Here is a 19,018-nt window from a genome sequence, read left to right as displayed (position 1 = left end):
ATTTGTTTTGTTTGAGAATAGCTATTACAGTCCTATCTTGCTTGTTTCCTTAGACAAATTCGTTCTGTGAAACCCATCCTTACAATCGACATTTCCACTTTGCCAGCACGTCGGGAACTAGCCGAGCGTTTAATAAGATGAAGCTGGCTGACCATAAAATAGAGGTCATACCTGTTTAAGACTGTGGGAGTGAGCTAGTTGCTGAATGTGGCTGTTTGGAAGTCACTAGCTATATTCTTAGCTGGTAGAATAAAGTGTTGTTGAACTTTGCTTGGGTGCTTAGATTTTGAATTACAGTTGCCCCTAATTTACATCGCGTAGACGTTGGAATGACAAATAATTCGAATAACAATTTTAATGCAGTAGGGTAAGATAAGATAAGATCCCTAGAACGATAGCGCAGATCTCTACAGTGTTATCTATATGTTCAACCAGCGAGCGTTTATCATAACAATATTATTGTAGTAAAATTATAAAAAGAAAATATGTGGTTCTAGCGAACTATAAGAGCTGACTGGCTGTTGATATTGGGTAACAGTGTGAAATCACCGCATTTATCTTATCAAATGCCCATAAACAACGGTGGATGGTTTATTTTTGTCTTTCATTTTAAAATGAAGTGGAATATAAACAGAAAAACATACCTGTTCGACCCCGTCGGCGGCGTGGCATACGGGACTCCAAGGTACGCCTCCACCGGCTTCAAATACTTATGCTGATCCATCGGCAATATCACACCTTGGAGCTTCCCGTATCTTGTTCCAATTACTCTCGTCCGTAACATAGAATTCCTACCACCAAAACCGTTGCAGTCCGAATTCTGGCTCATCAACAACACAAGCAGTATCACTATCTTCAATTTCTCTTGCAGTCCCAATTTTGACACCAACTTCCTTTTCAATTCGTTTATCTTTTGGTAACGGATCTTCAGCAACTGAGGAACTATATCTATCTTCAAAATGTACTGTTTTATTGAATTGCAAATGTGTAGTGGCAGTTTATGGGTGTCCATTTTCTGTGAATATCACCTTTGTACACCCATTTCTTTATTATGTTTCTATTGTATTTCCTTTTGAATTCATTTGATTTATTATTATGACATCCTTGGTCACAGTTTATTTCGTTGGCACAGGATTACCACAGCCATTTTTGGGAGCTGGAACAATAGAATCAGTTGTTATTGTTGTTTGAAACATTTTCTGCTGAATAAAACCGCAATGTAAATAAAATGTTGTTTAACTAAAACGTTTGCTGTTCAATTTAACGTGTAATGAATTGGTAATATTTGGCTTATCACCAATGGGCATGCATTAAAATAATAATCGTTGCCGTTTGTAATATTTTTATCTGTAGGTAATTTGTTTGTTGTGTTATGAAGATAAAAGAATCGCTTCAAGTTTAGTTTTTAGGATTTCAGTGTGTATTATTTTAAGAAAGGAACAGAAAGGCATCAAGACTATTTATGTAGAATTTGTAAAGCTAACTTAAATATGTAATAATAACTTAAAAAGGTAATGATATTTGTTCGAAAACGTTTTAAATAGATACAATCTACAAAACTGAGTAGGCTCCTTGTTTTTTCCTAAAATAATATAATTTGATTACTCGAAATAAAAGAAGGTACAAAGTTTATAACTTTATTGTATTTTGTACTAAAAGAATATTATTTTCCTAATTCAGTCTACAGTTTTTGTTAATTTTATTTGTTAGTATAACAAGTTTTTCCTTTGTGAATAAAACTTTGAACTATGTTAAATGAACCTTACTAATTCAATTGTATGTCTGGAAATGGAATTATTATTAATTTCTATTTGTCCCTGTTTCTGTTGTAAATTAAAACATTTTTTTTTCTTTATGAGCGTTAAATTTAATTCCTTATTTCTTGGCGTGGAAAACGATTTATCATTTTTATTTATTATTTATTTAGTTCATTAATAAAATTAAAAATATATTATTATTGTAGGTACTACTTTATTAGTCGACTAGCCACGCAACTCTGCAAATATTTATCGTTTCATTCCATATATCATCTGTTTAGAGGTTTGTTTTTGGAAAAAAGTAGTGGTTTCGCCTGTGTCACGTTACCGAACTCCGCGCTACTATTGCAAAATATTCTTATATAAGTTGCAAAGGACTACTACTTGGCCCAACCCGAGGAACAAACCGGGAACCTCATGATTAGTAGTCAATTACACTACCGAAAGCGCCATATCGTGTCTTCAGTAGAACTACCTGATTTTATCAGCGAACGTGCTTAAACATATTCAAACCAATTTTTAGAATTTCCTTTAAATTATTAACAAACAAATAATACCCGGATAAAAATTACCAACATCAAAAAGAAGCCGACAAACGCCCAAGCACAGCCGGGTAAGGGTAAAAAAATATCAAGTTTTTGTCGTTACGGCGATGATATTTAACCGTTTTTATCCGTGCACAACCGGATAGCCTTTACCCCTATGCCCGTTAATATGAATTAATAATGCGGTCCGGGTAAAAATTTACCTCTTTTTGTACATAGATATTGAATACGTAAATAACAAAGGTGGTACAGTCAGCGGCGAAATTCGCTGAACTGAGGATTTTTATACAATATAGCATAATTTTCTGAAAAACAAAACCGCTGAAATTTTATTAAGAGTTTGCATAGCTTTACAGTCAGATGTTCCGTAGAAGTAATAAATACTTAGAAAGCAAACATGAAAAAAAATATCTCACTGCAATCCATATAAAAGCAAAATCACAAAGTTAATCATTCCAAGTCTCGGAACAACTATTACTGAAAAGCACAAATTAATATTTTTCTGTTTCATATCCACTGCGCACTTTGTATCGCATTTTTTGTTGCCAACAGTACGGCAAAGTCTTGTATGGTAAAATATAATTCGTTACCGTGATTTCTCTGTATACAGGGTGAGAATAAATTTTTCAACTGTAAAAAATGTGTTTAGAACCTTTTCATGTGTAAATGGGCGTGCAAATTGTTTTGTTTGTTCAGATGGGGTGACGTCACATGTCTGGTTGTTGAACTGTTCTGAAGGTGATTAGGGAACATGTTTTGGGGTTTTTAATGGGCTGTAACATTAATGTAATGGGAGACTGTGGTTTGCAAAACCGCGAGTGGCTAAATTGACTTCTCTACGTCCTGGTTTTATTCTCATGACTGAACTATTTATTACATTTGGAATAAGTTGTTACTTTGAAAACTTACTGAGATTGTTTCTTGAATGTGATACTATAAAATTTAATTCAACTTATTCATTTGAATTTATTGTTTACTTAACAATGTGATACACTTAAAGTGATGATTTCCAAGGTAGCTACTAATAATTTACATTTATTTCTGAAGGTAAAGACAATGAAAATAGTATTTTAGTAATTAGACTTTCATTGATGCTTTAAAGTGCTCTGTCACACATCACTCAACAAAGATCAAACACATTTTATAAATAGGAATAAATTAATATAATCCTGTATAAAGTACTACAAACCAAACAAAAGTGATAAAAACAAAAGTGATAATTGTGTATAGTTCAAGTAGCAAAAGAAAAACTAACAAAACTGCGCTCTAAGAAAACTTATATCAAGAACCAAAATAAAATAAAAGCAAACCGTTTGACGCTAGCCCGATAGTTTCAATATCAAAAGCGCTTGCAGCTTCAACAACTAGTTGTTTAAAGACCTATTACAAAGGAATGAAGATGCCAAACATTGTAGCGTAAAGCGCTTTAAAACTTTTAATGCACTTGATTGGGCATCTTTATATTCCCATCAGCATAATCGATGGATAACGAGAGCGTCGGTGAACTGTTCATGAATGAATATTGAAATTATATTTAAAACTGATAATGAAAAAGTTAGTGGCAGACTTGTAGGTTAAGCAAGTTTACGTAGGCCAAGTCCTTTATGGGAGACCGGTTACAAAAGTTACTTCGTACCTTGGGTATATATTTTTGGCCTTTACAGGTAATTTTCAGTAAGAAATCAACATGAGTCATTCAAGTAAGTCTTTAGGTGAGGAATACTTTTTGCAAGTACAGTTGCTACTACAGTTAGCTTGACCAAAACGTAAGGCAAACCATAATTTTGCATTAGCAAACATTATTACTACGATCTACCTTCAACAAATGGAATTTTTATATATAAATAATTCCAAAGTTAAAGTTGGTTCGTGAAGGCTGAAACATCAGCACCAGACTCATAGTATAGCAACCATTATGACCACGACCAACCTACAAAAAACAACTTTTAAAGAAAATTATCATGAAGAAAATCGGCTTTTTAAGGCCGAACCGAAAGCACCAGATTTATTGTACTTATGTAAAGTATAATAACAAAACACTGGTTGACTATTACCATCAACAGCTTAGCTATTACATCACTTGTTGAACGCAGATAGCGATAATACCAGCGCACCGCAAACATAATTTATCGTCCCAGGTGACTGATTCACACTATCGACTATTCAATACTATCTCTGAAGCATTTGGTACCCATACAATGATTCTTAGAACTGGAATATAGAGCATGTCTTGTGGATAGATAGTTTATAGGTCAGGAGTTAAACTGCAAAGCTTTTGATTGGTATGCAATTGGAAATACAGTGTGAGTGATATAACAGGGAATAGTGTGAATGGAGATTAATGTTTAAAGGCTGTTTCCAGTACTTTTGCGGTAAGAGTCGCACATGCTAAGCTCTTAATTTTAGTGATGCTAAAGTTTCAATACCATGACACTAAAAATATTTCGGATTTTCTTTTTTTTAAAGTAAGGAATAAAGGTTAAAAGGCATATCTAAATAAAACGGTGTCTAATTTATGTATAAGAAAAGGAGCTAATATTAGCATTATCTATTTCAAATCATATAATTTCATCATAATCTTTATCATAGTGTACAGCCCAATTCTTTCTGAGCATAGACCTCTTATTGTTTATACCACTCTCTAAAAATAAATTCATATTTAATTGTTGAAAAACAACATTTTACAATAAATATCCCGCATCATTTCAAAGATTATCCACACATCTCAAAGTTGTCACAAAGTTATGGATTTATGACACTGAAATTATTCAGAGAAAGTATAAAAAAGTGATTTGTCATCCGTCCCCTGTGATTTGACTTCGTTTCAGATTGGATATTCAGAGATTGCTTATTAAGAGGAAGTCTTAGCTCCTATTAGCTTATCAGATGACGTTTTTAAAGCTGTATTAGCTGTCACTTTATCTCTTGGATAAATTATCCAAAACTTGACTACAAGGCCCAGATTAACCACTTGAGGGTCTTTATATCGTTAGGGAGATAGTTTTATTAGATTATACGCGTAGTTAAATCTAGTGGGAATTTGTTTTCTTTCTATATTATGAAAATTTACGAAATTAGAAAATATCGTTTAAATTATTTACAGATCTTAAACATAACGACTATTCTTTCAACAGAAATAATAAGGGCACCATTTTAAATGTGCCGTTCCTAATTTTAATATTTTGTTCTCTTTATTATTTACCTAATAAAATTCTTCCCACTCAAAATTTGTTTGATCTACGAATAGACGAGTCTGATTGTTCGTTGAGTCTGTTGTCCACGCGACATTATATCGTAATTTTCTTTATAATAACAACCTATTGTTACTTTTAAATAATATTTATTGCAAGAAGTATTATTTAAAAAAAAACAACAGAAAAGGAAATCAATATTTACATACGAGACAAATATTTGAACGAGATCGTAATACACCGATGTTTCGTCATTTGCAATGTAATAAAAAGCGAGCCGGGCTACTGTAATATTACCACACATAGGACATGATTCTAAACACGCAAATATTTCAATCAATTAGAAAAGACCAAAAGAACTTTGCCACACTCAGGAATCCTCGTGATCAATAGTCACTTTAGCACTAGGCAATGCTGAAAAATATTCCCATTGCGTAGAGATTCTGCTTATCTCTTACAAAACCATCTTGATAGATATCAAAACCATTGGATTCACAAATTATTGCTATCAACTAGTTATACCAGGAGACTGGGCGCTTATAACCAATTGCATATGCTTATTGATCAATTATGTAAGCGATCGTTGGATTGGACAATCTATAGATAGCTGTGTGATAGTTAAACGGAACATTTCTAACATATTCGTGGCTTCAAAGTGGGCAAATGTCGAACCAATAGCCAATTCGGTTGACCTTGAAGTGTTGATAGAAAGTTTGTCACGAGTCCTAAACTGTAACAAAAGTGTGATAAGTTTTTTCTTGAAGAAAGAGCTAAAGGTTTTGTTTCCTAACGTTCTATAACATTACAATAAATTTATAAACTTCTTAAAGCTAAGTGCGATTTTATTTGAATTGCAATTTATTTATAAAAAAACACAGAAGCTGTTCTTTGTCGCATAGCAACACAAATTCGTAGCACGCGCCTCTTCTTACTTTGACACAAGATTTCCTCCGAGAACTAGAATGCATGTCTTCGTCTTAGCTATTACTACCCCTACTTGGTTCCTAGATTCACCAACACACTAAAGAATCAGCATTAAATAACATAAGCGGTGAAGAAAGTTATAAAACAACACGCCTAATGCCTACTGTTGCTAACAGCCTTTAAGATTGACGATCCCGATTTGAGTAAGATTAAAGAGCTCACCTTAACCCAACGCGACTCCATCAAATATTCACAACAAATATCGATCAACAAAATCATATATTATTTATTCAAACAATATTGGTATTTGAAAAATGAGGTCTTGAAGGGTCCGTGACGTCATTCAGCCTCATAAAATATTAACCCAAAGGGTATAGGCACGATGAAAAGTAGCGTGATCCATCAAATAAATATTTAAGTTTGTTTGAAATTGTGGCACGTAACGATTTTGTATATAATTTGATATGAACTGGGATATGTAAACGGCTTACGAATTGTAAGTATTTGGGTCTCGTTGTGGGTTTTCATTTGCGAATTGATAGTATTGGGTTTTTCCTTTTCCTTGGCTTTGCATTCGAATGGTTAATGAAATGAGATAGCCATAACTTAAATATTGTTACTGTCTGTTACACGTGTCTATATTTAACTTTGTTATAAAAGTGTTTTAATGTTATTTTTATTATAAAAGATACCACTCCACTTATTAAACAGCTATTTTTAAAAGACTTTATAAATGTCAAAAGTGGAATTCGTCGGCGTATTGGATGTTCGTAATTATACTAAAATAGATTTGAGAGTGGGTAGACTTTCGATATTATATTACAGTCCGATAACTTAGTAGAGAGCCTTGGCATATTATAATTAGTAGTTTCACGTATGTACAAATAAAGTTATTATAGAAAACAGGCAACCGTCCCAAGTCTGTGGGACACTGGCAAAATTTTGTATGTCTCTACCAGCCACAACCTTTGCATACAATGCTCTTTATTATAGAGGTAGTGCCTCAATTTAGAAGATAGGTTTGGCACGCACAATTTATCTAGGGAATTATTAAAAGTTCCCCATGACGTGTCCAAAACAAAGAAACTGTATCAAATATGCTAGCGTCGGCTACATAAACCTACTGCAAGTGACTGATGTTCTGAATTTGTTTTTTTTTTATACCTCCGACAGCCGCGAGTATACAAGACTCTTTACTAATTTGTTTTATCCACCGCCTCTTATAGACATTTGAAGTATACAAGACGCTAGTCTATTTACTCTAGCCTATAAACCTACCCATATATAACTTAACTCTATACATCACCATCGTATAAACTTAGCTGTAACCAAAGCAGAACTTAGTCCCCAATAGTTCCCGATACAACTTGTGCTAGATTTATAGCTGTGACGTGATCCACTTATGCATTCTCTTCGCGTTACCGTTTTGTATGCAAAATTGATGAAGATGATAATATTTCATTGTTTTCGAGAATTTATCTTTATGGGTTGTTTTGTTTATGTTGTATTGAATAAGAAGAATGATAAATCAAAAGCTTGACGTTGGCGAGAAGCTTTGTTTAGTAGTACTATGGAAGATCAAGATATTGTTCGTTGTTAATGTTAGAAGATAAAAAAAAATCCTTTTTGAAATTTATAAGTTGAAGTAAGTCTTCTTTGTATTGATATTGTTGTAGCATGAGAGTAAATAAATATTTTTTGTTACTGCATACAATCGTAATAGCAATCAGTAGCGAGATTTTGTACAGTCAGTATTTTCAGCCAAACTCTTTATCCATACTAATATTATGAATGCGAAAGTAACTCTGTCTGTCTGTCTGTCTGTCTGTCTGTCTGTCTGTCTGTATGTCTGTCTGTCTCTCTACTGAACCAATTTGCATGAAATTTGGTATGGAGATATTTTGATATCCGAGAAAGGACATAGGCTACTTTTTACCCCGGGAAAATAACGCATTTCCCGGAAAAATTCAGGTGGCGAAAGAAGTCGCGAATATTTAATATTTTAATGACATTGAATTAACAAAATTCCGTTGTCATGGCAACTGTTTTAATGGCGGATATGCCTTAGCGCGACTTCGTTATATTAAGAGATATAAGTAATTTTGAGAATATTTTCGTGACAAAAAAGCATAAGTATTTTATATCATCACGCTACGGCCAATAGGAGCAGAGTAACAGTAAAAATTGTTACAAAAACGTAGAAAATTCTGACCCATTCTCTCTTATGTGACGCAAGCGAAGTTGCGCGGGTCAGCTAGTACTCTATAGTATTAAGAATTTGTTTTTTAATATTATTAATTTCTAGATAGGAGCTATTTTTGCAGAATATATTAAAAACTGCACTCAATAGAGGCGCTGATTAGATTTTCAAATAAAATTTTTCGCTGACAAGCCGGTTGTCGATACTCAATAGTGATAGAAAGCCGCACTACTGATTTTACCATAATAGTTTTGGCTTAAATTTAATTAGATAAAGTAAGTAGATTACGATTAACAAAAAAAAAAATAATATATATAAGTGCTTTGTTTAAAAGCCACAACACAAACATCCAATTTTAATATTTACAGCTAAAAGCTAACTAGAATATTTGTTTGTTAAAACTTCGGAGTTCCTGTTCAAACTAATATTTTATTCAAACGTTACTTTTAATAGGTTTATTCTATTTTTATCACCAACAATACACCTGCGTCCGTTTGTAAAATATATTTTCAAGGTATAACGCCTCTAAACGTGAAAAAAACTCCGATTTGAATACCGTTTTAAAACACTTTTTATCGTAACGAACTAGTGAATAAAAACATGGATGTTCACCATTTTTATTTGAACGAAAAATCCAATGGCCGTTGTAGGTATATGAAATATTTTTTTGTTACAGAGATTAGGAGTGTAAAACATGGTGTCATTGGAAAAATAACTGCATTAGTTTTATTCTATCATGACCATTCTTTGCCCACATATGTTATTTATCTCTGTTCGAAGGAGTGGTTTCGAGATAAAAATATACCATATTGGAGCTCTTCTAATTACTTTTTTAACCGGTAAAATTATGAAGTCATCGGTTATTTGATTTGTAACAATATTTTTGATGTCATTAACAGATATAACAGAATACTAATCAACTTTATAAAAAGCTACATAATAAAAAAATAGCAGAGACATCAAAGTCTCTATCTACATAGTAGTACAATAAACAATAATAATGATACGTTACAAATAATTATTGTGACTACGTCAAGATTATAGGTAATTAGATACCAAAACACACACAAACCAAACTTTTTCCTACGAAAAACTTGTTCTAACACAAATAAAAAACCAAATTTACACAAAGACTTTCAAACTAAAACGAATCGAATATTCCAAAGAAAATCCTGTTTCTCTTTTTACTTTCCATTGAAAAGTTCCACCTTACATAAACTAAAATTACAGGTAACCGCGACTAGCAAAACTTGGGATTTGCATAAAAGTTTTTAATATGGAAAGAATGGAACGATTTACTGCAAAAGATTTGAATATTAGTCTGTCATTTTAGAACAAGTTAGAAGTTTTGAATGGATTTAAAAGTAGATTGATTTATTTCACGTGAAACCACAATTCTGCTGTAATTTAGTAGCGCTTTTCTCTACAGTCGGTACTATGGTGTATCGCGAGTCCGATCTAATTTGTTCTCCAAAAATACAGTGGTCTTACGGCGGTCGCTAGAGGCGCTAATTAGATTTTCAGACAAGATTTCTTGAGAGCTAGTCGGTTGTTGATAGTCGATAGTGGTGGAAATAGCGCTGCAGTAATAATTTGTTTAGGTTGCTGAATGATGACGTTTTGTTGTAAGTTTTTGTGACGACTTCAAGTGAAAATGACTGTTGAAATAATGACAGGAAATTACCCTGTAAGATATAATACTCGGATGAAGTCATGGGCAGAAGTTTTTCTTTACAGTTTTTCTGGCAGACTATCTTCGACCATTGCCAGTGCAACCTGCTGATGCTTCAGGCAATTAAAGGTAAAGTGCATGATCATTTTAATTCTCGTATAATACTGGTTATGATTAAAAATAATATCAATTTGGCTTTGTGTTTTATAAGTCAGTAATTAGGTTCTGATAAACGCAAATATAATAAAATTATTGCGTAATTTTAAAAGCAAACTCATATCGATACACATAAAATCATAAAATACTTTGACATTAAAATATTAATTAATATAAACTATTTAGTGACTTTCCTTAGGTCATTTGTCCATGTAGCGAAGGTCGTCCCGAATAAATTAATAATCAAATTAGTCTCACTTATACCCAAGAGTTTAATGAAACTTAATGAAATTGACGCTCAAAAGAGAAATTATATTTAACATTAATTTTAGCAACAAAATTAAATCTGGACTGAATAAATTAGTGTTAATCAAATTTTTAGTTTATATTAAATATATTAGGGTGACGCTGTACTGTAGTCGTCAAAGTACTTACAAGCGCGCAGACTGATATTTGAACAAGCATGTTATGCATAAGCATGTAGTAAAGTTTACTTTAATCATCTCAATACTTGATTTTCTGAACATTTTAAAATGACATAGTCTTGTGTTTTCTTGTGCACTGAGTCGACTTTCTGAAATGTCTTACTATTTTTCTATAAGAAAAACCTTTTCTTTTTCATAATACTGTAGTTTTGCGACACCGTATGGATATACGTTTAGTTTAAACACGGATGTAGGTACTTCAAATCTTTATACTTAGCACTTATAGAGAAGAAAATAGTCTATTATTTTTTGCTAATATATATTATCTTTTATTATTTTTTTGACAATTATTTTACATACATATATTTATGGCGTTTTCTGGCCACTGCCTACCCCTATGGGAAGAAGGCATGATTTTATGTGTGTGTATTTATTTCCCTATACAACGATTTCGAATACTAAACATAGAATGCTAACGCGTCATCAAGCGTGTTAGTCTGAAACAAGTCTTATGAAACTAGAAATTAATCTTACTAATGTCCCAACCCACGACTTTGTCTGACTCGGTCACCTTAAACGTTGAATGAATACGAATTAATCTATAGACGTAATATGTCTTTATCGATGTTTATTGTGGTTTAATGGTAATTAATAAGACATTTAATGTTGGTGTGGGCTTGTTCTGTTAATAGATAAAGATAATTTAGTTTTGTTTTTAGTTTATGTTTGGTTATCGGTGTTTATACTGTCACATAAATATTTCAGAATAGATTTGGGATAGTTTTAGACGATTTTATTTTATTTCAAGAAATTAAATATCAGCCTTTTTTGATGCGATAAGATAGAGAGGGTGAGATATAAATAAAGAAAAAATATATTTTATAGAGATTGTGCTTCTACCTTTTAGAGCATTTATGTTAAGTTACAATAGGTATGAATTCCATTAATGACAGTCATTGCCTCCTATCATTGTCTTAGAAATGCAAATCTGTAACGTTTTCACGGTTAAACAACTGAACGATTTTTAATAAAGCTAAACATGAAGATACCTGAAAACCTAGTTTAAAACATAGTGTACAATCTTCAACAAAAAATCTGCGGTTCTGTGGCATAAGCTAGTACTCTATAAACGAGTAATAATCACACCAACGCCAGCTTACAGACCATCAAGGAACCCATGTAATAATACATTTTACTTCCATCACATAAAGACTGTCTATATCTCCGCAAAGTTGCTCAAACTCATGAAACATTCACTCCTTAAACTTCACACGCGCAAATGACGAGAAACGCAGCTGCAAAAAAACCTTTCTAAAACGTTATGAGAAAATTTTCTCATCAGTAAAAAGACCCCGAGTTCTGCTGTAAAAGTTAATTCGTGTTTTATTATAGAGATCCCTAATAAAGTTAATATTGCAAGGATCTTGGGAGGTGTGAAATGAGACGCTTATTGATTTTTGCGGTGGATGTAAAAATATACTTTTTATTGGTGTAGTTAAATTTTGTTTGGGGTTAATGGATTTGTTTCGTTATTTCGTAATACAGGAATGTGGAAGATGTTTTGTAAGATAAAGAGAGTGCGGAAAACGTACGATGATGTCTTGTCGATCTAAGGCTGCGTTACATTTGTATTCGTCAATGATACATTACATTAGTTTCTGTTGTATTGTTTTTTTTAACTTAATACTTGCTCCTATTTCCTTTACAATGTCAATTTTGAATTAGAAATGGGTTCAAAACAGGTTATGTTGAAAATTCAGTTTGGGAATAACAACGAACATTCTTTTTTTAATGAACACCTTTTGTAATGGAATGAAAATAAAAAATTAAGAGCTTGACGAGTTTTTCCTGAAATTCTTTAAAACACAAGGAAAATTTCAACACGTAATTCAGGTAAAATAATTTATTAGTTACAGTTCTTCCGGTAACAAGTAAAAGTTACACCAAGCGCGGTTGCAGGAGTACAAGTGTTATTTCAAGAAGGATGGTGACATACACAATGTAAGCACAAGGCGGTAAAGGGGCGATTACCTACCACTATTGACTATCAACAACTACAAAAAAATCACTTTCCTAGCATACTCCGTAGGGATATTTTATAGTACTGAGTGTAGAAAGCAAGAGTGTATTTAAAGCAATTGTAGCAGCTGATATAGAATCCGTTCTTTACCCGCACCCACGTTGCGTATAGAAAGAATAATCGTCACGGTCACGCGTTAAAAACGTCCCGACACGCACCCACTCTCTGTGTGCGTCACGCTTCATCCACGAGGTGAAACTTGAAGAGAGGGCAATCAATTGTTTTGAAGTTTTTAATTTTCCTTCTTTCTTTCCCCTTTTCCTTGATTCTCTTGCATTGCTAAGTTTGTCACGTTTTAATACCAGGAAAAAGTAGAGGAAGCGACCCAACAAAGTGTTTAATTAAGGCTTTTCTTGTGAAATGTTGAGTTGTGAAGTGCTTACGTAGTTGTCATCGAGATGTTTTAAGTACTTTGTACTATTACTTGGAAATAAAATACTGTTTAAGTTTCTTTGTGTTATTCGACCATTCTAAATATTTTTTGGAATACTACTCGTGATGGAGTTTCGTTTTTTTTTTTGACCTATGACAGACTGTCCCTTGCTGGGAAATTGTCTCCTACGGAACGAGGTTGAGCCTTGAATTCACTACGCCGGCCAACATCGGGTTAAGGTCTTTGCATGTATACATAATTATGTACTGAGAAAGCATATAAATATTACTTTTAGTCAATAACACCGCGCAGATGGAATTGCAGAAAAAATAACTTAAATAAATGAGGTAATAATTCAGAAGGCAAGTCTTCAACCCCAACCCTACACAAAAATCCTTCATTTCTCTCAAACATTCTCCATTTAGAACATACACGCACGAATTTCAAAAGAGCAATAACCGAATGAAATATTTTGGACGATAACAAAGGGTAACAATAAAACTCGATGGGAACAGACAACAAACCAATAAACTCCATATATTCCGATATTTGAAAGAAAAAGTCGCGGTACAGCCTTTGAGTGCGCTAACCTTTGAGATATACATACATATATAGGTAATTGTATCGATGCAAGGTAAAGGTGGGAGATTAAAGTGAGATGAGCGAGGTATTAGATGACAAAATGTGTAATGTCATATTATTATGAAATGTGTATGATGTGTAACATTGTGTGTTAAAAATATTCATTTACAGGGGATTCATGACTGCAAAGACTGTCATTTTTATCAAACCTATTTATTAAGGAATAAAAAAATGATTTAAGTAAATGCCTTCAAATTAAGTAATGTATTACTCTGTCATAGTCTCTGTCGGTCAATTACAATGGTCCATTCTGTATCACGATTTGTAATCTAAAATAATGAGCTATTTAATAGAAAAGTGTAACTCGTGAGTAAACAGTATTAAAATTACGCGCTAAAATAAGACAATCATCGTTACATTTTTAGAAAATACATTGTGGACAGTATCATTGCTCATCCCTCCTAATTCTCGCTCCGCTTTATCCTCGCTTAGCTTCTAATACAACCCACACTTCCTTATGACGTATAGAAGCAATTCCGTTTAAACGCCTTTGCACGTAACATAAGATATGAGAATTGTTTCGAAATTACTGTATAATTTGTTTACCGACTTTTGATGGGAGATAGAAATTTAATTTGTCAGTTCTTGAATAAGACGCGAGATGATACTGGTTATGAGAGCTTGATGTGAATTATGTGTGCTCAACCGTTATGCAAAGCATATTGAAAGATAAAGAGGTACAGTTTATGAAGCAATAAGGGCCGTTTTTGTGTGCAGTTATGATCTGTTTTGAGCATAATTTTGGGGGTGAGGAGGTTTATGTAATGCGGTGAGTTTTCTATATTGGTTAGAGGTTTCTTCTTGGTACAGTTTTGAGGCCTTAAAGAGTGTGTTTATTTGGCTGTATTGAGGTAACTAGAAAGCTTTATAGACTAGATTATATTAAAATAAACTTGGGAGGGTTTTGGTCTCCAAACTTGTTTACGTATCATGATTTATGATTACAATAGCATTGGGGCTTATTAAGTTTTGCTCGATATTTCATCAATGTGGTGTTATATGTCAAATAGTCACCCATCTGATACTTGACCTCGGCAATGTCGTTTGACCTCAAATAAAACGATCTGCACAATAGCCACTTTGTCCCTATTTTGCCGTCACATTAACAGAAGCAGACAATTACGAGATTCAAACCCACCCCAGTGTTTGAACGCGGCCGTAATTTTTACTTTTTTGTCAAAGGAATATGCATGAGCCTGTGAAAAAAGGTTGCTGATTATATAAAATTCCCCATGGCATAATTCATAATCCTACCTACACCATAATTACTTTTTAACATGTTTTATTTCGTATTCAGACTACAGCAGCAAAACGTCGAGCGTAAAATTCACGTAACAAAACACAAAAGCCAACGCAGGTAAAGTTTGACTTATACGGCATTCATTGCGTCACACCCACAGCCTTAAAACAACAAATAACGAACAAAACCGTCGTTGTAAGAAAAACAAATTCAAATTTACACAACTACATTTACGTAACCTTCAAATAACGTAACGCACACATAGGCAGAATTATTCACGGGGTAAACACACACATGGAACGGGGGACGTTGATTGGTGCGCTCTCGTGGCTGCTACTGAAATATTCAACACATACAAAGCATTTTAAACTGCAATGTTACCCGAGAGACGGACCTTAATTTGAGGTTTGAAGTGTAGTGTTAAAAGCGGTCAAGTGCGTGTCGTTATGGAGCCACATTTAAAATGTAATTGTACTAAATATTGTAAAACTTTTGTTCATATTTTCAGTTTTTGTGGAATCATGGAAGTATATAATAATAATAGTTCTGTCGGTACAAATTATGGAGTGATTGTATGACTAGTGATCGTAAGTTAATGGAATTTAATAGCGTGATTATTTGAGGTTATTTGAAAAGTCAAGGTTTCTTTGGCTTTCTAGGTCTTTTATTACTAAGGGTTAGAGTTTAAGACTGTTCTAAAAAAGCGCCTAAATTAGCAACAATCATGACATTTTGTTCGAACGAGGAAAGGCACCCTGTCCACCCCGCTGGCCAAGTGCGGGTCGAGGACTTTGTATACCTTCAAGAACTGTTTCATAAGGCATGCAAATTTGCATCATAATGTTTTCCTTCACCATTAAAACAAGTGACAATTATTTTTAAAACACACATAACTTCGAAAAGGTATGTTGTCTTGAGTTAGAACCAACGACCACTAACGTGGGAGGTACCAACTTATACCACTTGGATATACAAAGTTATAAACAGTGACATTTTTATCAACCTCCGATATCGCGAGTCTAATAAACTACGTAATACATATTCAATTATCTACTCATAAACAGCCTTCTATAAACCTAATAAATACTTCATAAATTACAATATTACGATCAAAGCTAAACAAGCTTTGATCAAATTTCATGTATCGCAAAATGAAAATTAAACACTACTTTGGTTAATCTAAAATTCATTAGTTTGAAAATGAATGATTTACTCGGTCATTAGAGGTAAGGGTAGCTACAGTTGAACGGTCGAAACGTCGAGACGGCAAAACGATTATTACTTGCTATTAATTGTTGTAAATTGTAGTTGTTGAATTAGAATTAATGTGTACAGATGTTGCGATTGGAAAGGTCGTTTTTTTAAGTTGAATGCTTTTTCATCTGCGTATGTTTATAGAGGAGCTCGTGACTAATTGAGAAGCTCGTAGCTAAGTTATAACCGCCAAGTAGATTGATCTTTTGGATAAAGCTACGCTTGCCGAGGTTTGCCAGTGGATGGGTGACCATATTATACATACCAAATTTTTATGTGATTCAAAAGGCACGTTAAATTGAAGGATCTTGCTGTAATTTTTAAATATATTGGACAGTCGTTACAAATTTACGTTAGATTCAGTTACGTTTTGTAACTCAGGTAACTGGGTTGTTGTCGTTCCATGTAAAAATTTTGGTATTATGTTCAGTTTTTCGAATTTCAATTCTATATTTAGCCACTTTACCATTCAATTCATAATCTTTTCTATTTTTATATATTTCTGTACGTTCGTCTGTTTGTCCGTTTAATTTATTAACATTGTGCGTGGTGCTTGTATTATTGAACATTCAGGCGCACACATGAATATGTCAGATTGTTTATTCCCTCGTAGAGCCTACTCTTGATGGATTTTAATGTTTAATGCGTCTTCTGAATCGTCTTGAGTCTGTGACAAAGTTGTATACAGGAGATGTTTATTCAAAATTGTTGCTTATAGAGCTGTTAAAAAGTGGAAATGTGTTACTTGAGTGCCGCTAGTAATACTTATAAAATTATATAACGCACCGGGTCTTAAACACGATTGAAATTTTCATTCACGTTTAAGACCCGTTGCATTATAATATTGTGTACACTGAAACTTACTTACGTATTACGCGACTTAGTTCATGGTATCGAAATGCATACACATGAAAATTTTAATCATCTACCGATTTAGTATGAGATTTGAGACTTTCTGCATCATTTAGCTAGAAAAGTCTATCATAAATCCGAATAATGAGATGGAATTTAATCACTAGTAGAACAAATTAAATGTGTACAGTCGCGATAGTTTATCGAACATACATAGCTTTAAAATGTAAATGATTGCTTAATTTTAACACAAGATTGCATACATCACTTATTAATATTATAGTATTAATACTTGACGATTTACACGAAAACTGAATGCTTGTATGCACGCAAACATAGTTTAAATAAATGAAAATAGGTTTTTTGATTTACATATTTATATATTAAATTAAATAGTCATTGCAAAATAACCGTTCGTCTTCAACCAGCCTTAGCAATTAACTACAATATTTTTCCACTAACAAAATTGAAATTTCAGTCACGAAGGTTAATTTTTCTTCATATTTCATTACTTTTTTAGCCCTGAATTATTTCAGTTAATGTTATTGGGCTATTAGCGTAATACTATAGGCTAATAAAAGTTTTTTTCTTCGAACCTAATTTTACTTAAGCGGAATTGGTTAAAGTCGTATTTTAATACAAAGAATCATGGAATTATAGCGTGACTGGCAAGTAGTCTTTCTAGTAACAATGTACGCTTAACAGTAAACAACTAAAGTTTCAACTATGTAAAATATATGTACCTAGGTACAAAAAAAATAACCTATATATTTCCCACTGATGGGCAAGGGTTCAAATTTGAATTCGCTTTACCTGAATTTTATCTGAAAGGCTAGTGAGGCTAGAATTTGGGACTATATTTGAGAGATGACAGTAACGTGAACGAAATCTGGCTCGCTTTATATAAAGTTTACGTATACGGTTTTAGCCAGCAAAACTAAGTTATAAACAAAGGTAATTGGGCTTAAATAGGATCACCATCGAAATAAACAAAAAAAGACAGCTAAAAGTATTTCCAAGCACACCTATATTATGTTTTGAATTTAATTGTTGTTATGAAATAAAATCAAATTCAAACTCCAATGTAGTATTAAAAATTATTACTCAAACACAAAATTACGTTCAATAATAACACGTTACTCACGTCTATTAATTGAAGGCAAGTATCGGCAGGCTTACAACACAAGCAAAAGGCCATAACTCACGTTAAATTTTATAAATTACATATCATTATTCAGTTAAAGTATCATGGTTCGAACAACTTTTAATTACATACGTCCGGGCTAGCTCACAGTTTTCTAGTAATAAATAATATTGTGAGGAGTATAATTATGTTTGCTTGTTAAATAAAGTATTATGAGATTGGTTTCCACAGCTTTTTTATTTACTTATCGGGGAATAAGTGCTTATCTTATAGGTACTAGTTTTCTCCCGTTATAGTGTAAACGCGGGGACCTTTTAAAATACGAGTAGCTGGCTCGAAGGATAGTTAGAATCAGGCCTTTTTGGATTTAGTAAAGTAAGCGTTACGATTCACAAATACCTCGAAAATATGAATTAGCTACTCTGAGATGGAAACGATGGCTGAGAGTGCTATGGTGACCATTTTAAACACAATGGCTTAAATATTATCAAAGGCTAGATAATTGTCAGCAGAGTGAGGATAAAAAGAACATTTTAAATAACATAACTGCAACTTTCATATTT

The 19,018-nt window shown here is 33.0% G+C and overlaps 1 protein-coding gene across 2 annotated transcripts in view; it reads right to left on the bottom strand.

Moving 5' to 3' along the window:
- Positions 1 to 19,018, bottom strand: part of LOC142979107 (neuroligin-4, Y-linked-like) — a 97,869-nt gene that overhangs the window by 37,063 nt on the left and 41,788 nt on the right. For both annotated transcript variants that reach the window (XM_076123862.1, XM_076123870.1), the window contains exon 2: positions 645 to 1,156. In XM_076123862.1, coding sequence (XP_075979977.1) covers positions 645 to 1,012 — 368 coding nt within the window. In that variant the 5' untranslated portion in view covers positions 1,013 to 1,156. The remainder of the gene's footprint in view (positions 1 to 644; positions 1,157 to 19,018) is intronic.

The sequence above is a fragment of the Anticarsia gemmatalis genome, chromosome 2, assembly GCF_050436995.1.
Source record: "Anticarsia gemmatalis isolate Benzon Research Colony breed Stoneville strain chromosome 2, ilAntGemm2 primary, whole genome shotgun sequence".
Taxonomy (NCBI): domain Eukaryota; kingdom Metazoa; phylum Arthropoda; class Insecta; order Lepidoptera; family Erebidae; genus Anticarsia; species Anticarsia gemmatalis.
The sequence above is the reverse complement of the archived record's forward strand: the minus strand, read 5'-3'. Positions and strand labels throughout refer to the sequence as shown.